Source organism: Hemitrygon akajei, chromosome 2 (assembly GCF_048418815.1).
Source record: "Hemitrygon akajei chromosome 2, sHemAka1.3, whole genome shotgun sequence".
Lineage (NCBI taxonomy): Eukaryota > Metazoa > Chordata > Chondrichthyes > Myliobatiformes > Dasyatidae > Hemitrygon > Hemitrygon akajei.
In genome coordinates this window covers 14,579,743-14,604,022 of record NC_133125.1, presented here as the reverse complement: position 1 = coordinate 14,604,022, position 24,280 = coordinate 14,579,743, and the positions used below count along the sequence as shown (strand labels likewise).

Genomic DNA, 24,280 nt, shown 5'->3' with positions numbered 1-24,280 from the left:
AATTGTTCCTGTTTTGCAACAAATTTCCTCTTGGTAAATTCCAACAGATTGTGAATGGGATGTTTGGGGGGGGGGGGGGAGTCAGATAAGATATTGTGTGATTACATTCATCCCTTTCATTCTTTACTGATTGCTTGGCTCCACATGGGGGCAGAAATATCTTGGGGTGTTACCTGAAATATTCAACAAGACATTAAACAACCGAAGTTCAGGTGTAATATAATTTGATGGAAAAGAAGGCCAAGCTTTCTCAAATAAATGTGAAATTTTGTCCCTTCTGAATAATAGACTTTTATGAATAATAAAATGTTTTAAATTGCTTTAGCTGCTATCCAAACTTCATACCATTATCCACTAAATTTATCTCTAAATAATAGTGTGATGAATGCATGTGATTATGCATTGAGTGTTTCCCAATGTTTGTAGGTAGCATAATTTAAATGCAATTAGACCAACACCATAGCTGTATTTGCCAGTTGAACTTGGTAATCTATCCACTGTGTTTCCTTTGTATTTTAAATATCAATGCATGTTATTTGTAGTTCTCCATTTGAATCTTATTTTTATACTTTCATTTAATCTCTCCCTTTACTGTGGAGTGGAATGCCTATTAGAGCTGCCATGTCTTTGTTCCAATGATGGGCTATACCTGTAATTCTGTGTGAAATTTATACATTATTTGATCATGTGGTTTTCCTCTCCATGTTCTGGTCTCCCAAAACATCTTGTAAAGATGTGCGAATTCGTAGGTTAATTGTGCACTAAGTTCCGGCAGGCTGGATGGAGAGTGAGGTGTCTCCCAGTGGAAGTTGGTTGTAGGGGATTCCTTAGCCAGAGCCTACAGCAATTTGGGCATCGAGGGAGAGAGGAAGAGGAGAGCCAACCGATGCGGCAGAGAGGGCCTCAAGGTGGCTGTGGCTCAAGAGAGGGGAGCCATGGGGTCATGTGTAGCTAGCCATCTGGACACAAGCTGGGGTCTGATCAGCCTGGCTGGGTCACCTGGAGAAGGGTGTATGATGTGTCCAGGAGCATCAGCAGATGTATGCACACAGCTTCTAACATGTAGGCAACTGTTGGTGTCTTGCATTGAAACTTGTTCTGGAGAACAATTTATCTCTATCTCTGTATTAGTTGCTGCATTGTCTGTGTGGCAGAAATCCCCTATTAACAATTCCCTACAGAACAAGTGGTAGACATGGGTATAGTGATTAAAAGAAGAAATAATATTAAACTGACAACGTAATAAGATAAAATGTAATAATATTAGACAATGAAATTAGTTTTAGTCTTTTTGAGGCAGTTTCATCCTGATAAAACAAGGTGAAATAACATACTGGACATGGGTACCAAACTGTATGTAACCCTCTCACCATAGGCTTGTATTGAGTTAGCTATTACTGTGAATAAAAACTAACATCAACGTAACTCAACAATGCATGGCCCATAATGCAAAGCCCATTTCCAATAAATACGTCTACAGTAAATATGAGTACAAACAAGAGGAAATCTGCAGATGCTGGAAATCCAAGCGACACATAAAATGCTGGAGGAACTCAGCAGGTCAGGCAACATCTAGGAAAAGAGTACATTCGACATTTCGGCCCAAAATGTTTACTGTACTCTTTTCCTAGGTGCTGCCTGGCCCCCTGAGTCCCTCCAGAATTGTGTTACAGTAAATATGGTCTGGATGTTCCTTTAAGGGAAGTAGGACTGTTACACCTGTGCAAATATACTGTTCACCAGGAAACAATTTAACTCACACTAGTATAAATTTAGTTTGAAATTGTATTGACAAGATATTTTAAACTATTAACAAATACAGTAAGTGAAGGGGCCCATTCCACATATAGTACCCTACAGTGTGTGCTTAATCATTGGAGCTCATTGTTGTATAGTTAATTCAGTTTGCTTCACTTCATTTACTCATGGTACTGAACAATTCTGCCTGAAAGCACGGTCCAAGCAAAACAAATGTGCTTGCAACATCCAAGGATAAGGTGTCAAGTCAAGTCAAACTTTCTCCAAGGTCTTGAGATAACTAGCTAATTAAAACAAATAAACTTCTGGGCTTCCAGCCAGGTATAGGCATGATTATAACTGACATTTTGATGACAAATTCTGCCATCTTCATCACGGATGATTCTTCATCAACTCTGCCATCTTCATCCCCGAATAGTTTGTCATCAAAACGTCGGTTATAATCAATACTTGTATCTGACTGGAAGCCCAAGAAGAGTTTATCATCATGTATGCTGGGAAGCATTAGATCCTTTTTAGCTAATTAAAAGTTATCTGTACATTGTCCATGTCTGCATGAGGGTTTTCCAGCAGCAGTATCTGTCCTTCCAAATGGGCTCTGTGAGCATTTCACTATGCTCTTCTGCTATATTTGTCATCCATCCTCCATACTTTACTCTTTCTCCTTCTTCCTTCAGCTCTCTAGAAAATGGCTACCCTGGTTCCCTCTGGTAATGTTCCAGGCCATCTTGTTGGCCAAGTGTTAACAAGACAAACCCTATTGGAGAATTCATCAATCCTAACTTGTCAATCAACTGAATTACTTGATTTTATCATATAATTAAAGGATCACATTGCATTTTGAGAAAATCTGCAGAAAATGAAATGCCCAACAGCATAGCAATAAAATAAAGCATGGTACTAAACTAGGGGTATTGCATATATATGTTAGTATAATCAGTGGAGAGTGTGTATTTCCATGTGAATGGGTGCTAGAGTGCGAGTAAGCAACTTAATTCCATTTGGTTGAATATTAATCTCAGCTATCGGTGACAGTTAGTTTAGTTTTTGTGTAAATGGCTCTGATTTTTAAAGTTTTTTCATTGCTCTTCGGGCATTATGCAGTAAAGGTGTTTTCATTTATCCAAGGGAAGCCTGTTTCACATCAAAAATACTAATTATTTTCTTTTCTCCACAGTTGATAAAGATTCCAAAAACAGATAACCATAATGAAGGACGAAATTTTGACTTTTATGTATCCAATGTTGGAAAAGATAACCCTCAGGGAAGCTTTGACTGTGTTCAGCAGTATATCTCCAGGTATTCTAAATAAGCCTTTTCAGATCACACATTGAATGACAAATGTAGTTTAATTCTAGCTTCTACAATTCACTGCAGCTTCTACCATGTTTAATTTAACATTTCAAACTCTACCTTTAGTGATGGTGTTGCAGAGCTGGATTGTTTTGGAAGCATACAGGATAAAATTACAATATGTGCAACAAACGATTCTTATCTGATCACTCGAGAGCGCATGACTCAAGCAGAGGAGGAGACCCGCAGTCGAAGTACCAAAGTTATTAAACCTGGTGGGCGATATGTAGGTAAGAGCAAATTTAACTATTTCATTTGACATCAAGAACTCTTGAGATAATATATGAGTGCTAATTAGCCCTTGAACCTGTTCCACCATTGAGTATGATAGTCTATTACTGGATTCCATTGTATCTACCTTTTTTTCCTGTGTCCCTTAATAACTATGAAAACAAAATGTTCAGAATTAAATAAAATTGACTTAGCACCATTTATCCCGCAGTTTCCAACTGGCACTATTTTCCAATTTCATTCCTGAACATGTTGGTACTTTATGTGGCCTTTATATGTAGTCTTTTCATTTAAGATCAAACGTAGCTATCATTCTGGCAAGACTGCATTACACATTCCAAAGCCCATCAAATTTTTCTTAAAGGGGGCGTGCAGAGCTCCACAGTATATGACAGTATTTTTTTAATAACTTGTTTGAAATTTGAAATAGGAACAGAAAATGCTCAGCACTTAAAAGGTCTGCAACATCTGTAACTCTACTTATTTTCACAAGTGCTGGCTCAACTGCTGAATGTTTCCAGCATTTTCTGTTTAGTTCCTCGGTATTGACATATATGGTTTAATTGGGTTCTTTATACGGCTGTGCATACTTTCTATCGTTTATTGTATTTTAACATTTGAATGAAAGGACAGCATTCAATTAGAATCTTTAACATCTTTCTCCATCTATCTGTGCCATTGTAGTATTTGTTCGTTCATCTCCAAGCCTCCTTAACTACCATTGCCTCATGCTTTTCATCAATAAGTGTATTATAATGGCCTTGTTTAAAATGGATGATCCCTCATTTGTCAACATTATAATCTATTTTGCTATTTCATTAATCTATGAACAACTTTGAAAGGGACATGGAATTAAATTGCAGTGATCTCCAGCATTGTGCCATTGGGAGATTTAGTTATGTAACTTCCAGTTCTGTCATTTACAAATGAATAGTTGCAGTTGCCTTGCTGGATGCCACTAATTCCATCCTACCAGCTCAAGTACTTGATAGTTATTACTGTCATTCAACAAAGTTCTTAACCACTTCCATAATTTTGGCTTCAAATCCATGTCATTTAGTTCTTCAGCTCTCCTGGATATTCCTCTTTCCACAGCTTTTGGTTCCCCTAAAACATTAAGTCTTTTGTTTCAAGCTTGTCAAGCCTGTCCATCATAAATCCATGATAGTTGACTCTTACCTGAATTTTAATTACAGATTGTCACTGTTCCCAGTGTACCAGTCAGGTTATGACTGGTGTCATTTCTTAAAGTGCCCTTGTTACTCCTTGCTATTCTTGTGTATTAGATGTCATCTATATGGATCTGCAGAGCTATCAGTCCCAAATGAAAAGCTTCTTGCCAAAATTGACACCCGTAACGGAGGATAGCATGGAATAATGGAGGTGGTCTAAGAAAAGAGTAAGTCATATTACATGAGAGACATAAGACATAGCAGAAGTAGTATTAGGCCATTCAGCCTATCGAGTCCATTCTGCCAGTCCATCATGGTTGATTTATTATCCCCCAAACAAATTCTTCTGCCTTCTCCCTTTAACCTTTGACACCCTTACCAGTTAGATCCTATGACCCTTTTTTAAATGTACTCAATGACTTGGCCTCCACTGTTCTGGCAATGAATTCCACAGATTCATTGCCCCCCTCCCCCCACACCGCCTCCACTATAGGAAACATCCTGAGCAACACACACAAAATGCTGGAGGAGCTCAGCAGGCCAGGCAGCATCTACGGAAAAGAGTAAACAAGTCAACACTTTGGACTGAAGCCTTTCATCAGGACCTTCTGAAGGGTTTTGGACAGAATGTTGACTATTTACTCTTTTCCATAGATGCTGGTGAAATGCTGAGTTCATCCAGCATCTTGTGTGTGTTGCTCTGAATTTCCAGTATCGGCAGATTTTCCCTTTATGTATAGGAAACATCCTCTCCACTTCTATTTAGGCCTTTCTGTATTTGATAGTTTTCAATGGGTTCCCCCTCATTCTTCTAAGCTCCAGTGAGTGCAGCCTCAGAGCTAACAAACACTATTCTTACATTAACCCTGTCATTCCTGAGATTCTCGTGAATTTCCTGGACACTCTCCAATGCCAGCACATCCTTTCTTGCACAAGGGACCCATAACTGCTCACAGTACTCTCAAGTAAGGCCTCGCCAGTACCTTAAAAATCCTCAGAATTACAATCTCACTTCTATATTCTTGTCCTCTCAAAATGAATGCTAACTTTGCATTTGCTTCCTTTATCACTGACTTAAACCTGCAAGTTCCCTTTTTAGGGTACTCTGCACGAGGACTCTAAGTCCCTTCCCACCTCCAATTTCTGTATTTTCTCCCTGATTAGAAAATAGTTTGTCTTACATCTTCTATCAAAGTGCATGACCATGCACTTCTCTACACTATATTCCATCTGCCAGTTCTTGACCACTCTCCTAATCTCAGTCCTTTTGCAGACTCCCTGCTTCCACAATACTACCTATCTTCATGCATCCTTTGTTCTGAGTAGAATTGTTATTAGAGCTATAGAATGACACAGAACAGACCCTTCAGTCTGTCTTGTCCATGCCAAACCATTAATCTGGCTAGTCCCCTTGACCTGCACCCAGACGATAGCCGTCATACCACTCAATTCTAATAACCTATGCAAATTTTTCTTGATGTTGAAGCCAAACCTGCATCACCAATTGTGTTGGCAGCTCGTTCCTCACTCTCACCATCCTTCTAACAGTCTCCTTAAACATTCCACCTTTCACTCTTAGCCCATGACCTTTGTCTCGCTCAACCTCAGTGGGGGAAAAAAGTTGCTTGCACTTGCCCGATCTCTACCCCTCATAATTTTGTATACCTTTATCAAATCTCCCCTCAATATTCTATGTTCTAGGAAATGAAGTCCTAACCTATTCAACCTTTCCCTATAACTCAGGTCATCCAAGTTACAGCAACATCTTTGTAAATTTTCTTTGCACTCTTTCAATCTTCTTATCTTTCCTGTAGGAAGGTGACCAGAAATGCATACAATACTCCACATTAGGCCTCCCCAACTCTTGTACACGATATTCTGAAGGTCAATGTACCAAAAGATTTCTTTACGATCCTGTCTACCTGTGACACCACATTCAAGGAATTATATATCTGTATTCCCAGGTACCTCTGTTCTACTGCCCTCCTCAGTAGGTCCTCCCAAAGTGCAACATCTCACACTTGTGTGCATTAAGTTCTGTCTGCTATTTTTAGCCCATTTTTCCAGCTGGTTCAGATCCCATTGCAAGCTTTTAAGTCTTCTTCTCTGTCCACTTCCCCAATTTTGGTGTCATCTGCAAATTTGCTGATCCAGTTTACCACAATACCCAGATCATTGGTATAAATGGCTAACAGAACCAATCCCTGTGTGGTACACAACTAGCTACAGGCCTCCAGTCAGAGAGGCAATCCTTTACTACCACTCTTTGCCTTCTCCCACAAAGCCAATGTTTAATCCAATTTACTTCCTCTCGAATGCCTAGTGACTGAACCTTCTTGACTAATCTCACACAAACCCTTGCTGACTATCTCTAGTCAGTCCATGTCTATCCAAATACTTAGTCCCTTCGAATATCTTCCAAAATTTTCCCATTACTGATGCCTGTAATTTTCTGGCTTATTTGTAGAGCCTTTCTTAAACAATGGAACAGCATTAGGTATCCTTCAATCCTTTCTCCAGTTTAGAATCTCTACCTTGGGTTATGCTGCATCACTTTAGAGGTACAATGAGTGATTTGGAAGTGGGTTTGTAATGAATTCATTTGCTGTGGTTTGATCAGTAGTGGAGTTGGTAAACTAGAAGAACATATTTAGTGTGGCGATGCTTAATTTTTATGCTAAAATGCAGTGGTTGACTGCTGCTTTCCTAATGAAGGATCTAGTCGTGTGTGTGTGTGTAAAAGTGTATGAATCTTTGAATGTGCCAAGGCATGCTGAACGTGGTAAGGAAGCGCGTGGGATCCTGGATTTTGAAAGTAAATGCAGGGTGGTGGTGCAGAATTTTTAAGGAACCTGAAGTGAAACAGGAGTTTTGAATCCACCTTTGATTGTTATACTATAGGAAGAAAGTGAAGCTTCGAGAGTAGGACCTATTTGAATTCCTCTGGGGATGAGGGGTGTAAACTACAAGGATAGATGGAAGAATCTGGGCTTATCCTTGGAACAGAGGAGGAAGTGAGGAAATGTAATGGAATTATAAAGATGATGAAGGACTGTGGTAGTGTTTCCATCAGCAGATTAAAGGATGGAAATGCAGGTTATTGACATGAAATGGACAGGAGGTAGAAATATGAGGGGAAACCCTTTTCCTGGACAACAGCTGGTAATGGTTTATATCTTGAAGGTTAAAATTGAAGTTCCTTAAAGCACTGAGTGGGTTTGAGCACAAAGGTCCTTTGAGTTTGTGATCCTTTGAATTGCTGTGGTTATTAAGAGGGCCTCAGTGAGGTCAAAGATTCAAAGTACATTTATTATTAAAGTATATAAGCAATATACAACCCTGAGATTTGTTTTCCTACAGACGGCCTTGGAACCTGTTCAAAAAAAATATCAAACACCCAACATGCAAAAAACAAAACAGATCGTGCAAACAGCAAAAAAAGGGAGGGGGGGAGAAAACATCAAACCAGAATCCTTGAAACTGTGTCTAGGAATGTTCCGTTTAGTTCAGTTCAGTTTAACACTGTATCTTTCGTTGGTTGCAGACCATTCTGCCTCAATCAAAATCGCCCAAAATAGCAATAAAGAACTGCACGTGAACAAATGAACAGATTCTGAAGGATTTGAATCTCTGTATTTCTCATCTGTTAGCACACTGGGGGAAAAAAAGTGTTTGAAAATGGTTCCACTTAGATGGGGACAGGAAGGAGCTGTACGATTGGGATGGGGCCCATTCTAACAATTGGATGTTGAGATATATATATTCATGGAACACGTGAACTGCAGAGTCCTCTCAAACCGTGCTAATCAAGCTTTGCCCAAGACTCTGGCACCTTCGTCTGGGAGTAGTGAGCACGAGAGAGAGGAAGAGAAAGAAAGACACCAATCCAGTGCAGGAAGAGACAGCACTGAACAGCCACTCACATTCTGCTCTTGTCCTTGTTGATTTCTGTCTTGCTCGACACTTTAATCAGTGAGAAATGGGATCGATCATTGCCTCCTGCGCTGTCTCCAGGCTTCTTGGCTTCTAAGCAGTGCACTCTGCCCCAAACCTCACCAAACTCTCAAAAACTGCAAAGTGCTAGATCGCTCAATCAGCCCATAAACTCACCATGAGAATGTAAATCACAGGTTCCAATCGCATGCAGCTTAGTAGTAAAAGTAGTTTTGTGAACTGTCTGAAGGACATCACCATTGGTCTCATTGTTTGATGGCACTTTCTTCACAGATGATGACAGTGTGTACTGTAGGTGCAATGGATCTCATCTGCCCAAAACCCTCAATTCCCCAATATTTCAATTTTTTAATCACCATTTTAAAAGACTCCAGTGATTTAGCCACCACAATGCTCCAGTGCAGAGAATTCAAGATTCACCACCCTCTGCAAAAAGAAATTTCATTGCACTTTGTTTTTAATTCACTGTGCCCTCAGCATGAAACTCTTCCATGAATGTATATATCTCAACATCCAATTGTTAGGATGGGCCCCATCCCAATCGTACAGCTCCTTCCTGTCCCCATCTAAGTGGAACCATTTTCAAACACTTTTTTTCCAAGTGTGCTAACATGAGAAATACAGAGATTCAAATCCTTCAGAATCTGTTCATTTGTTAGCTCTTGGCATTCCCTAGAGAATTTTTTTTTGTAAGGACCAACTACATCTGCTTGCCCCCTTTGCTCATTTTATCTTGGCAACGTGCCACGTAGGGGCTTTCATTCGTACTTCCAATAGTCCATATATGTTTTACCTAGTTTATTTCTGTATGGGTTTTGTTCTCAATAAATGAGGAATCTCTGTGATCAGGTGGAAAACATGATGTCCCAACGTCTAATAGCAGTGCGTATTTAAGCAGCATCCATAAAGGGAAAAACTCTTTCATCATGGACTAGATGGACCAAAGAGCCTGTTTCTATGCTATAGTGCTCCATAACTCTGACTCTTTATGATCCTAGACTTGCTATATGACGATAGGCCAGCGCTATATTTAGTGGCAGTGTAATGCAGTAACTTGGTATTTATCTGATCACTTGTATGCCAGTAGACTATGGCAGATTGTGTAGCCAAGTTTCCATTGAACTCAATATGTTTGCTGATGACACCACAATTGTAGGCCGCATCTTGGGTAATGAGTCTGAGTACAGAGAGGAAATTAAGAACCTGGTGGCATGGTGCGAAGACAATAACCTATCCCTCAACGTCAGCAAGACGAAGGAAGTGGTTGTTGACTTCAGAAGGAGTAGTGGACCGCACGACCCCATCTACATTGGTGGTGCGCAGGTGGAACAGGTCAAAAGCTTTAAGTTCCTTGGGGTCAATATCACAAATGACCTGACTTGGTCTAACCAAGCAGAGTCCACTGCCAAGAAGGCTCACCAGTGCCTTTACTTCCTGAGAAAGCTGAAGAGATTTGGCCTGTCACCTAAAACCCTCACTAATTTTTATAGGTGCACCGTAGAAAGCATTCTTCTAGGGTGCATCGCAACCTGGTATGGAAGTTGTCCTGTCCAAGTCCGGAAGAAGCTGCAGAAGATCGTGAACCTAGCCCAGCACATCACAGATCAATCTTCCATCCTTGGACTCACTTTACACCGCACACTGTTGGAGCAGTGCTGCCAGGATAATCAAGGACACAACCCACCCAACCAACACACTTTTTGTCCCTCTTCCCTCTGGGAGAAGGTTCAGGAGCTTGAAGATATGTACGGCCAGATTTGTGAACAGCTTCTTTCCAACTGTGATAAGACTGCTGAACAGATCCTGACCCAGATCTGGGCTGTATCTTCCAAATACCTGGACCTGACTTGCACTACTGTACTTTCCCTTTTCTATTTTCTAATTATGATTTATAATTTAAATTTTTATTATATTTACTTCAATTTGTGCTTCAGGGAGCACGAAGCACAGAAACAAATATTACTGTGATGATTGTACGCTCTAGAATCAATTGTTTGGTGACAATGAAGTATTTGTACATACTGTAGTCTGTAATCTTATGCTACACAATATCTTAGGTAAATTTTCTTAAAACCTACCTCTTTAACCAAGTTTTTGATTATGTGTGGCATATGTTTCCTTTATAGTTCAGTGTCATAGTGTTTGTTACTAAAGGTATCTTGAAGTTATATATGTACTTGAGTGCAAGTAACATGTATAACGCTCAGGTGCGAGTTGTTTTCTTTAAGAGACCAGTTTGCAAGGATGCTTTGTCTGTTTTCTGCTTGAGACTTGCTCTGGTGTCTCTGAGCAAAAAGTTTATCTGATAGAATAACAAGAGAATAGAATTTCAAGAGAATCTGATAGTAAGGAATTTGCGTGCTTGATCACAAGTATACCATAGCATTTGATTTGTTTAAAGCATTTAAGACTGGGACAGATTTTAGTCAGGGGCAAGAGTGTCTCCTAATCTTGATTTAAAGAATGTGAATTTTCCTGAGACAATACACTTGGGGATAATGGTGGAAACTACTAAGGGGAATTCTGCAACAAGAGGATCATATGAGGCAGTCGAAGCAAGCCATTTCAAATGAGCTGTTGTAAAACAAAATGTTGACAGCTCGACAGTCTCACCTACAGGCTTAGCCAGTTTTGTCACTTCCTTTAAAACATACACATTCAAAGTCATTCAAGCTTTGAAAGACTTGGCAAACCAAAGCAAGAACTTGATGCTTTTTTTTGAAAACTCTTGGAGTGCCTTTTTAAAACAGCGAGTCATTTCTTGAGTTGTTATCACTTTAAATTATTTTCTTCGAAATTGGCCATTGAAGAATATATTTACCTGAAGCTCATGCTACAATACACTCATTTGAACCAAGTGGTACTGAATTCTAAATTTAAAGGTGGGCCATTTAACACAAACTCCTCCAACCCTAAACTGTATGTGGAATCAAACATTGGGCTGCAGCTTGGTACAGGTGGTGAATTGCTGATGGCATCCTTTGTATTTCTGTAAGTTTTTAAGTATATAAAGGGTAAAAGAGTTGAGGGTAGATATCGGACCAATAGAAAATGACACTGGAGATATTGTAATGAGAGGCGCAGAGATGGCAGAGGAACTGAATGTGTATTTTGCATCACTCTTCACAGTGGAAGACATATGTAATATACCAGACATTCAAGAGTGTTAGGGAAGTGAAGTATGTGCAGTGAAAATTATGATTGAGAAGGTGCTCAGGAAGCTTAATGGTCTGAAGGTGGATAAATCTCCTGGATCCGATGGCATGCACCATCGGGTTCTGAAGGAAGTAGCTGCAGAGATTGCAGAGACATTAAGAATGATCTTTCAAGAATCGATAGATTCTGGCATTGTACCGGGTTACTGGAAAACTTGCAAATGTACTCCACTATTTAAGAAGGGTGGGAGGCAGCAGAAAGGAAACTATAGACCTGTTAGCCTGACATCAGTGGTTGGAATCGATAGATTATGGAGTACCTGGAGGCACATGACAAGATAGGCCAAAGCCAGCATGGTTTCCTAAAAGGAAAATCCTGCCTGACTATAACCTATTGCAATTCTTTGAGGAAATTACAAACAGCGTAGACAAAGGAGATGCAGTAGACGTGGTGTACTTGGATTTTCAGAAGGGCTTTGACAAGGTGACGCACAGGAGTCTGCTTAGCAAGATAGGAACCTATGGAATTACAGCGTAGTTACTAGCATGGGTGAAGCATTGATTGATCATCAGAAAGCAGAGAGTGGGAATAAAGAGATCCTATTCTGGGTGGCTGCCGGTTGTCAGTGGAGTTCCACAGAGGTAGATGTTAGGGCTGCTGCTTTTTACAATGTATGTCAATGATTTGGAGTATGGGATTACTGGATTTGTGGCTAAAATTGCCGATGATACAAAGATAGGTGGAGGAGCAGGTAATGGGCAAAGAAGTGGCAAATGAAATACAATGTTGGAAAGTGTATGGCGATGCACTTTGGTGGAAAAAATAAACGGGCAGACTATTATTTAGATGGATTTAAAACGCAGAGATGCAAAGGAATTTGGGAGTCCTTTTGCAGGATACCCTAAAGGTTAACCTCCAGGTGGAGTAGATGGTGAAGAAGGCCAATTCAATGTTGGCATTCATTTCTAGAGGTATAGAATATAAGAGCAGGGATGTGATGTTGAGGCTCTGAGGCACTCGTGAGACCACACTTGGAGTATTGTGTGCAGTTTTGGACTCCTTATTTTAGAAAGGATACAGTGAGATAGGATACATTGGAGAGGGTTCAGAGAAGATTCATGAGAATCGTTCCAGGAATGAAGGGGTTACTGTAAGAGGAATGTCTGGCAGCTCTTGGACTGAATTTCCTGGAGTTCAAGAGAATGAAGGGGGATCTTATAGAAACATTCCAAATGTTAAAAGGCCTGAGCAGATTAGATATGGCAGGTATTTCCCATGGTAAGGGAGTCCAGGACAAGAGGGAACGACTTCAGGATTGAAGGACGTCCATTTAGAACAGATGTGGTGAAATTACTTTAGTCAGATGGTGGTAAATCTGTGAAATTTGTTGCCACGAGTGGCTGTGGAGACCAAGTCATTGGGTGCATTTAAGGCAGAGATAGATAGGTTCTTAATTAGCCAGGGCATCAAAGGGTATGGGGAGAAGGCAGGGGAGTTGGGATGACTGGAAGAAAGGAATTTTCCTTGGTTGAATGGCAGAACAGGCTCAGTGGGCCGAATGGCCTACTTCTCCGATATCTTATGGTCTTATAAGCATGCAAAATTGTGAAGTTTGTTAATTAAATGTCAATAATGTAGAAGACGTGTCAGTTAGGTTCAGGTGATGAATGCTAATGATTTTGTCTATAATTCTACAAAATTCAAGCTAATTTAGTACAGAAGCTGAGATACTGAGAAAAAGAAATGTTTATTCTGTTTGCAGGGAAAAAAGTCTAAATTTCCAAAACTGAAAACTTCATTTAATGTTCCTTGAATGAATTTATTTTATATTGCATTCTCAACAGCAAATGAGTGACAAATTTAAAATTGTTTATCAGAAATTGGTGCATGTATTGAAGTAATTACTGACCCACAAAGTATAGCAGGTCTGTGTGGTGGTCTCCTTTACTTGGGCCTGCTTTTGGGCATCAATAAAGGGGATCTAACATTGTTATCATTAATATGGCTGAAATCTAGTAAAAGGCACAATTTTTTCTACTTTTCAAAATGTTAATTATCATCCCGGAAAATTTGAAGGAGCAATGTTATCACGTGCGTCAGTTTTCTTGATTGCACTTTCAAGCAACTAATTTTTGATTGTATCAAAGGAAAATACTTGGCCTGTATTCTGTGGTTAAATGAAGTGCTTTGCTGTTGACTTCAAACCGACATTACCATCAGCCAAACAGCTTCAAGAAGTCATACCGTTTTACCGTTTCTCATATCCTTATCCATATTTAAAATTTTCATGTTGAAATTTCTTTGAGCTTGCATTCAAATCTGTATATATCTAGAGAAGCAGCATGGGTAACAGGCCCTTCTGGAATTCGAGAGAAAATCGGAGTGCCTGAAGAAACCTATTCAGTCATAGGGAGAATTTACAGTACAAACTCCTTACAAATAGTGGTGGGATTTGAGCCCAGGTCACTAACACTAATAGCGTTATGTTAACAGCTTATGCTGCCCCACAGAATCTGTTTCTGCCATTCTGCCCTACTCAACATCTATGCTTCATTGTTCATCGTCAACTAGCTTAGAATGTATTTGCTGCTAGGCTTACAAGTTTCTATAGGAGGAGAAATTGCCTGGGGAGAAAAACCAAGAGTTCAGGTTGATGGATGCCGATTTAGTCTGGTCTGGTTTGGTCGCGTCCATATTTAATAGCTGCTTGTGCTCTGGTGATTCAGTGGGTGGTGAATCTATGGAGTCCTCTGTCCCAACATGCGGTGGAAGCTGCATCATTAGAAGTAATTAAAGTGGAGGTGGATAAATATTTGAGTCATGGAGGGGTGTGTCGAAATTACACAGAGTATTTAAGGGCAGCATAGTCAGCAATGATCATACTATATATGGTGGAGCAAGCTTGAATGTTCTTTCTGATCTCATTTTTTGGTCTTATGGTGAATTTGACAATTCTGGAAATGCTATGGATATATGATAATGTATCAGATGCAGGCAAATAGGGAGGGAGAGAAAAGTTCGAGTTAGTCCCAATGGTAGGGTACTTCAATCTGGTATTTTCCCAAACCAGAGAGCTGAGGATGGGTATTATGCCTATTATCTATTGGCATCATGTCCAGGACAGGTTCGGTTTCCCCTTATCTACCCTCCCTTAATTTTCCAACAAAAGCTGAGACCTGCCATAAATCATTAACTGCAGAACTTGCAGTTATCTAAATCTTGCAGAATTTAAAGGTGTATTATTTTCATTTTTCACCTCTCCTTGGTTTTCAATATGCTTTGAATAATAGTTGTCATGTTCTCTGCAGGTAGCAGTGATGAGAATTTGTCAAGTTAGGTTGAGTGCTCAACGATACATCCTTGCAATTTGAATTGTATTCCAGCAGGAAGATGCCATTCACAATAATTTTTTAAAAATCTCACTTAGTACTGTATTAACTTAGATTTAAGTGATTGTGTCAAATTTATTCATGAATTGATAGCACAGTAAATTTTAATGAAATAAAATTATGGTTGATTTTTTGACTAACCTTTTAAATTTTCATTTTTTTGTGATTTTTGAATTCTTACTACCTCAATCTTCAGCTATTTAACTTGTACCAAGTCAGGAACCGATTTCTATATGAAGTCTTTCAGAATATTTACTGGTGTGATTGAACCAACATTTACTTTTCTTGAGTTTTTATTTTTATCTTTGTATTCATCTTGAATTTTTTTTTGTTTAATCACATTTATCTCAATTTGGGGAAAAATAATACGCTACTGAACTTCTGCAGGGTTCTTAATGTTACTAGAATTTTGAAAAAATAGTCAAAGAAATACTGAAAATAGCAAACTAGCCCGTATTTTTATTGAAGCTGTAAAATCTCACAGGTCATTCTCTTTAGAACGTCATCTGCAAAGTTTAAAGTTCGTTTTATTCACTTGCATTTTGATCACATGATGCATACTTGACCTTGCTTAGTATAGCTACGGCATGTTTGGAATATACAGAAAGCTGGGTAGTTTACTTCGAACACCAGAAATTCTCCATCAAGTGGGAAGACTGCTTTAGCTGAAAATATTCTTAAATACTGTATCTTCACTTGAATAAGATTGTTAAAACATTGCTTTTGATCTTTATTTTGATCTGCCAACTAGCACCAAAACAATGAGTTATTGATTTTCATATGGGCTGTAATCAATATTTAGCCCCATGGTATGAGGCAATTAAATGCCTGTTCCTTGTGGGAGTGAGGATCTGAAGGAAAATGGTGAGTAGGTGGGAAAAATTAGAAGAAATTTAACTATTTATATATAATGACCATTCCTTGTGCAGGAATATCAAATGCTTGCTGCTGTTTTGCTGTTAATGGTGTTCTTTCAGTTTTTTTGTAAGGATTATAGCTGAATAATATTTAGTCAGACTATAACTTGATGATCTTGCTCAGTATAGCTAAGTCCTGTATGGAATATGCAGAATTTGGTTAGAATGTGGAAATCTGTCTCAAATGATCTATGCTTTGGTAAAGTTAATCTGCTATTAGACTTGAGTGTTTTTTTTGTAGAAAAATTAAAATTCTTTCTTCTGATGGTACTTTGGGCATTTCATTCTTGTATTTTTATGGTATGTTTACTCTGTCTCAAATTCTATTAAAAGAAAATGCCAAAAATATTCAAGCTAGGCAGCATATGTGATTGGTGAAATATAAGGTTTCAAATCTCTGGGCTCTCATCAGATTGGATATGTGGAGACTTTTGTTTTTCCCTGTGCTACTCTGGTAACCTCCACATTTATTGGTGGTGCCACTTTCTCTTCTTGAACTGGAATTTTAAAAACTTGTTGCATTAGAACACAAATCGTACTCTGTCTTTTTAGATACCATTGTGATCCAAGATTAAGTTGGAGGAATTTGAGAAGAGCTAATTATATTACAGTGACATTTTATAACTACACTTGTCATTATCTCAGAATTTTAAAAGACTTCCCTGTCCTTGTGCATGCCACTACAATTGCTTTGTTCCTTTTCATTTCTCAACTCGGGCATCTGCATTATGCAGGGTCATCCTTAATGGGAAGTTGTGTAACTATCCAAATTGTTCAAGGAATATCTGCAGCATTGTGGAAAACATTTACAAAGTGACGAGCCAGTTTTGCAAAGGAAGAACTATTCTGTCACACTTGATAAGAAAATTGGTATTAGTTTAGGAGAGTTCCTTAGGTGTTCAGTGTTGAGGGTTTTATCATGTAAACATGTTCCTCAGGTGAACCTCAGCTAGGGTTTGAACTCAATGTCTGTATTCTCAACTGAATTTATTACCAAAATTCTTCATCCGTGCTCTAAACTTTCTAAAACAATCCATTTTATGCTGCCATTACCTCCGGAGTTAATTTCTGTAATACTTGCTACCTACTGCACCAATCTCAACCCTCAATAAATTTCAGTTTATACCAAATACTCTCCATCGTTCAACTTAGACCCAAGTTACTATTTTAAATTCCTTTAAGTCCTATTACACTATTCTCCCCAATAAATTCACCATCCTCATTACTCTGATCATTCTTTCCTGCTAATAATTCATAACCACGTGTCTAGGCTCATTTGGAAAATTTCACTCTATCTTTCCACTCCTACATAATTTTGTATATTTTCCTTTGTTTCAACTTTGGCTAGCTGACGAATTTTGTCTGGTTTGGCATTTTTGGCATGCCTTGTAGATTTTTTTGCTACATTGAAAGGGAAAGGAGCACATTAATATTGTATTCTTGGTGGCTTACTCCTAAGGAGGTTCACATTCTTTTGGTACTGTAGGACATCCTACAATGTTATTAGGCCTTTCTGTTCAGCACCTATAACATTTGTCAACTTTTTTTTGTTCAGTTTTTAATCACAACCAGGCTATACCCCTTTTTAATACTTGCCTGATTTGTCCTGCCTCAAATAAGCTCTGGATAATTTACTCTTGTGTTAATGAAAATTTGCACCTTTGATTTCCAGAACAATCCTAGTCCAGATTACACCATTGGACTTCTGGCCTATCCATTTTTTTCCATTGATGTCAATCAGATGTGTAGTGCTAACACTAAAATCAATTCATGACCTTAGTTCATTGATATCATGATGTTCACCTGGAATTTTGCTTTTAATGTGTTTGATAGTACTTAATAGATACTAATGTGCATTTTGTATTTAAAGCTTTGTTTAACAATGTAGTAGGCTAAGCCATTAAAATAGTAATTATTTTTCAGTAAACTCTGTATTTTCAATCCCTTACTAATTTCTATACCTTGGAAGATGGCAAATGAGAAAATTCATTTGTTTCTGATGTACCAAAGTGAATTCATAGTTCATTATTTGCATGAAAGTTTCCAGGTTTGCTCACTTAATTGTAAAATAAACTTATACTGGTCATCAAAAGTATTGCTGAAATAGCTTTGGGAAAGGATTATTATTTTACCTACACACTCACTTTGGAATGGAAAAAAATAATTTAACAATTATACAATTTGAGTTTCTTGTGATTTGGTTTTCTTTTAATTTAGAAGTTGTTTTTGTACTATTTCTAGGTAAGCGAGTGCAGATTCGTAAGCCAGCACCAGGCATCCCCGATGCTGTACCCGAACGGAAACGATCAACCCCTATTAATCCTGCAAGTACAATAAGGAAGTGCAATACAAACACTGTTTCCCAGCGATCATATAGGGATAGGGCGATCCACTTATTGGTACTAAAACCTTTCAAGAAACCAGAGCTTCTGGCTCGATTACAGAAAGATGGTGTTAGTCAGAAAGACAAGAATTCCCTTGGACCAATTCTACAACAGGTCAGTAGTGGCAGATGCAGTTTTCATACATCACTATTCAAGCTAGTTCTTGATGGTAGGAATAATTGAACTCTTAATTTAACTAACTTACTGTCTTTAATTTTGCCAGCTTTTTAAAAATGTTATCTGATACTATGTATGTTGCAGAAGTTTGAAACCTGCGTGTGAATTTTCAAGCTAGCAAAGTGGGTTTAGTTACAACAGTAGCCTCACAGACAATATGTATTTTCCTATCTAAATTCTGCACTTTCAAATTTTGATCCTTTTGCTGATTTGAATAATGTCTAACAAAGACCATCATTCAAATCAATCTGAAAAGTTCAGTAATTAGGAGGAAAGGAATGGTGACCAGTGCTTTAGTTGTATAAGACTTTAACCCTTTTTCATTGCAGCTTTATGGATGTTGCAAACCTTTTTACATAATTAATACTGAGTAAAGCAGATTATTCTCTCATGACTGTACACTAAGTGGTTTTCAGCAGCAACCAGAAAAGTCATAACCTGAAGTCATTTGCTTTTATGTATATACTATGAACTCATGTTTTGCTGTGTCAGAATTTAGTGTAATCGCAAAATTTTGAGTATTTCAAATGATAAACACTAGAGCAGGAGTTCCCAAGCTGGGGTACACGGCCTCCTCAGTTAATGGTGAGGGTCCATGGCATACAAAAGCTTTGAAACCTCTACACTGTAGTTTCCTGAATAATCGTCAATGTAAATTCTGTCTTTTCAATCGGTCCATTTGAAATTTGCAACATTGCTTTCAAGTTAAGGTCAGCTAACCCTTCAACTTGCTTGGTCATTCTGTCAGGTAATAACTGATATTTGTATCAAACTCAATTACTTAGTTCTATATTCTATACAACTATTTCTAAATTTTTTTAAAAAGTTGATCTCTGTGAAAATACCACTTGACCAAGTTCCAGCTGTTATAACTATTTCAGACAGTGTTACAGATTTCCACTAGGTGTAGGCATGGCAGAATTGTTTCCTGAATTTATTTCTGCATGGGCTGTCTTAAAAGAAATTATTCCTTTTGGTGCAGCTCTTTCCCCACTAAATGGTTAGATTTTTTAAAAACTACTTTATATCTTAATTGTTTTAAATACTGTAGACTAATTCAATGCTCAAATATTACTCCTAATTACATTTTCTTCTCTGCACTTAAAATTGTGATCTTAGTCATAGATTCTAAATTGTAAACATTTCCACTATGCTCTGATTGCTTTCTGTTCAAAATCAAAAATACACTACCAGATGTTATTTTCATGAAAGTGGATGACCTGAAAGGGCTTAGAGGAATGAGATTTGGCTGAAGTGTAGCTATCATTAAAAAGGAAGATTAGCTTAATTAGTATGTGGAGACTTTTGGAAATCAACAAATGGTCAGGGTACTGTTTGCTTAACCTTTCAGTTTTATCTTGTAGAAATCCACTTAGTAAGAATAGAATTGTATCTATTTTGTTCCTATTAAGTGAAGCTGAGGGATAATGGACAAGACATTCTTGCTCACATAAACAGATTATTCCTTCCAATATTTACTCAATGGTAATGTGACATTGTGTTGAATTGTCCAGATTAGCTATTTGAATGGAAACTAAAATTATTTTGAACATTCAAAATGCCCGCTAAATGTCAGCCCATGATAGTAATTGTCTTTGAGTTCTTTACCTCAGTAGACACAATTGGTCATGGACATTTGAAATATACAACCACGAAAGTTGATGAGATGTTTGTTGTATTCTGTTTTGCTGCAGTATAAAATTTAAATCATGCACTTGTTCAGCATGATGCTCCTCTATCATGCAATCAAAAATAATTTAAAATGTTTGTGACGGAATTGTGACTGGGATTTTTCTTCATTACAATTGTTTCTATACCAAATTACAAAAATCTCTGATTTCACTGCATAGTTTTCTCTGATATTTCTAAGTTGAGTACAGCTAAAAAGATCTGTCATAATTTGCTTAAGTAACGCTAGTTATACCTTCTATACTGGAGATGTATAAATCGTACACAATATTTGCAGAGTCATGGCTGTCATCGTGTAACTATATATTATATTAACCTGCATTGCCAATGGGCCTAGTTTTTGCTATGTTTGGAAGTGTTGGAGGAGAGGATTTGGAAAGTGCAGTCTTTTCTGACTTAACAACTGTCCCATGTGCTGCTACTACTGCCATGGGTCAATTTATGGTCAAGTATTTATGTGGTTTATTTATAGCCTGAGTATTTACTTCACTTCAATATTGCATCTATACTTTTATATGGTCATATTACAATTGTTTATTACTGGTAGCTATTGACCCTTCTTAAAATTCCAGTTTGACTAAAATGGCCCGAATTAGGAGCTTCAATGCACCTTGCACTGAAATGTCTGCTTCAATGTTGTGCATATTTGTATATTGATCTTTACCATGGTAAAACATTAATTTGCAGAATTGGAAGCAAAATTGTAATTTAACCAATTACTATTGTCCTCAACTGTGGCCTTTATTGACAAATTCTGGCAAGTAGTGAGGGTTTACCAATGTAGGTTTCTTTGTGCAGAGATGTGCCCACAGGCCTGTCAATTTAAACTATCACATTGTGAGAATGTTCATTTTTCAATACCTACATCAATAAAAATTTTATTTTGATGGATAGAAACACTTGGCATGTAGCATGTCTTCAGAATGTCCCCCTCAGTCCTGACTAATTGGAAATTGGGGTTAGACAAATGAATATTTGTTACATTGGTTTGAAAGATTGCCTCACTTGCAACAACAGAAACCAGTCTGCACATTCTTCCATGCTTGCTGCCCATTGTCTCTTTAAACCCTGGTGTGGATTTTGAGTGCCAAAGCATCAGCATGTGTCACTGAACTCTGAGAAGCTGGTCCACAAAAAATTGATCTGTTCTATTAGCGTAGACTTTGCATGTTTATTTTATTATGGTTATAGTATCGTATCTAAGGAATCTGTGGTGATGTTGACAAGCTCCCATGGTGCACTGGAAAGTTTAAAAATATTGGTTTAAAACATTTTACACACTAAAAGATTGGAATAAAAAGAAGCAACAGTTAGCTGAAATAACAAATTTTATTTGGAAAACACTATTTTGGAGTTTTTAAGGGGAATTACCACACCCACATATTAAGGCCAGAGTTATTTATTTAGAGATAAAAAGCCTAGCAAGATACACTACCAGCAATCCCCCTATTAACCCAAACCAAATCATAGGACAATTTATCATGACCAATTTACCTAGTCAGTCTTTGGGCTGTGGGAGGATACCAGAACACCTGGAGGACGCCCACTCATTCTTGGGGAGGAAGTGCAAACTCTTTACAGATGGCGCTGAAATTGAACTCCGAGCTCTGACGTCCTGAGCTGTACTGCTGTTGTGTTAACTGCCACACCATTGTGACCAAGTTGTAATTGATTCAGAATGATTTTTAAAACTCTGGCCTCTTTCAGTAGTGTATATTTTCAGGATATTTTAGGTATTGTTCATAAGTAATTTTTGTGATAATTCTCATTTCTTGAGGTTTTTAACAAAGTTCCAAATAGGTGCACATTTATTAAGGCCGGAGTTATTTACTTAAAGACGCAGTGTGAAACAGGCCTTTCCAGCCTAACAAGCCACACTGCCAGCAACCCACCTATTAACCCTAGCCAAAACGCACTAAATCCTTTTTCAAATGCATATTTGTTTGCAACCTCCTGCACTCCAATGAAACAAGTCTGAACCTGCACAGTCCCTCCATAATCAGACCTTTGAGTCTTAGCAACATCCTTGTAAATCTCCCCTGCATTCTTTCCAGCTTGATGATATAAGTAGGCTGACCAAAACCGAGCACACTATTTCAAATGTGGCCTCAAAAGTTTTGTTCAACTACAGTATAGCATTGCCACTTACATAACCAATGCTCTGACTGATGAAGCACAGTGCGGCTTATCCATCTTGTCTACAGTTTACAGAGCATAATGCTCTTGTATTCCTAAGTCCCTCTGCTCACATGTGTTTATTAAGGGCAAGAAGATGGCCAGGAAAAGAGTAAATCTACTAAGGAGGCAATCGTATGTTCATGAAGCCCTTTAATGGGGGCAGTGCCTCACTTCACACTTACCAGTCAATTGTTTGGTCTCCATTAACCCAAGATTGTAATGAAATGTGCTACCATTTTTTTAAAAAAAATTTAAAATTTAGAAATACAGCACTGAATAGGCCCTACTGGCCCCTCAAGCCGTGCTGCTCAGTAATCACCAATAATCCTGATTTAACTCTAATCGGGACAATTTAAATCAACCTACCTGGTATATTTTAGGACCATGAAAGGAAACCGGAATACCCAGAGAAAAACCACTTCTCCTGTGGGGAGGACGTACAGGGGCTCCTTGCAGAGGATGCTAGAATTGAACTCTGAACTCCAGCCACCTGAGCTTTAATAAATAGTTCATGCTAACCACTGTGATACTGTGATGCCTAGTCCCCAAACTGTATCCTTTAATTGTGAGGATAGGCCACGAGGTTTTTTTTTAAAAGGTGCGCTGTGTCACATTGAGTAAAGACTAATGTGCTTGTGGCTGATAGTCCTTTATCCATACAAAAAATGCCAAAACATCTGTTTTACTTGTTTGCGAGGGTCATAATTTAGGATAAGAATGCTGATGGAGCTCCTTGCTACTTGCATTTTGCTGCTTCTTCACCAGGTCGTAGAGCAAGGGCCCATGAAGTTGCAATTTTGAGTTGTCATGAGTGTTGCTTGTAATACAAGGTGTCCTGAATATGAAGATAATTATAGAGATCATGCCTCAATGTACCTTCCACTTTCCACTAACTGTAGAGAGTCAATTCACTTGTTTCCTTGTGTTGAGTCGTTCTCTTTTGGGAGCCATTTCCTTGAAACTTTTACTAGCTCAAAGTAATGAAGTAGATCAGAAAACTTGAGTTTTGTTTGCTGAACAAACTCGATTGTTTGTAATGCTCAATATTAAAATTAATGTATATATGGAATATATAATAAGCATGATTTTGCAGCTTGTCTTCACAGTAAGAATGCATTAGGCTACTGTATGTATATGACATGAATTGTACAACTGTTGGATAAATGGCACAAACATGTAAGGTTTGAATCTTGGTAAGATGCCTTGGTTTTTAATTGGCTGTCATTGTCAGAATCAATAATAAAACAATATTGAAACAATTTTCCAAGTAAATGAGTTTACAAGAAAGTTACCTGTTTTTGTAGCTGTTTGCTGTCCTTTGATTGTTCCTTGGAAATATGCTTTCCATAACTTGGGTTAAAATGTAGTGTGCTTGAAAAATACTGTTCCAATAAAGGACTAAACTCTTGCATGTTAGATTTAGACTTCATTTCTTCTTTTATATTTTAAAAATGGCAGCAAAAGACGCTCTTCCTATCCCTAATAATTTGTAGTTTCAATGCTAGTGAGGGGTGAGACATATGAACAAAAAGCTATCCGATCGCTTGTTAATAGACTTTACAAAATTTCCATGCACTTACTGAATGGGTTAAAACAATTCATTGGCCTTGCCAAAAAATGGGGGCCAAATTTGAAGCATTGTGTACTTTTTTGCTCATCTACCTACGAGAAAGATATCAGTAAGATTGAAAGAGAACAGAAAATTTGCAAAGGTGTTTCTAGAAATTAAGGATCTGAATTACAGGGAAAGGTTAAATAGCTTAGGACTTTATTCCCTGCTGTATACAATATGTGACAGATTTGATTGAGGGGTATAGATGGGGCAAATGCAAGCAGGCTTTTTCCACTAAGACAAGAAAATCTGCAAATGCTGGAAATGTAAAAGCAATGCACAAAATGCTGGAGGAACTCGACAGGTCAGG

At 38.1% G+C, this 24,280-nt stretch overlaps 1 protein-coding gene across 2 annotated transcripts in view; it reads left to right on the top strand.

Moving 5' to 3' along the window:
- ell2 (elongation factor for RNA polymerase II 2) overlaps positions 1 to 24,280 on the top strand; it is a 74,421-nt gene that overhangs the window by 26,212 nt on the left and 23,929 nt on the right. For both annotated transcript variants that reach the window (XM_073067578.1, XM_073067587.1), the window contains exons 3-5: positions 2,936 to 3,057; positions 3,178 to 3,341; positions 18,172 to 18,428. In XM_073067578.1, coding sequence (XP_072923679.1) covers positions 2,936 to 3,057; positions 3,178 to 3,341; positions 18,172 to 18,428 — 543 coding nt within the window. The remainder of the gene's footprint in view (positions 1 to 2,935; positions 3,058 to 3,177; positions 3,342 to 18,171; positions 18,429 to 24,280) is intronic.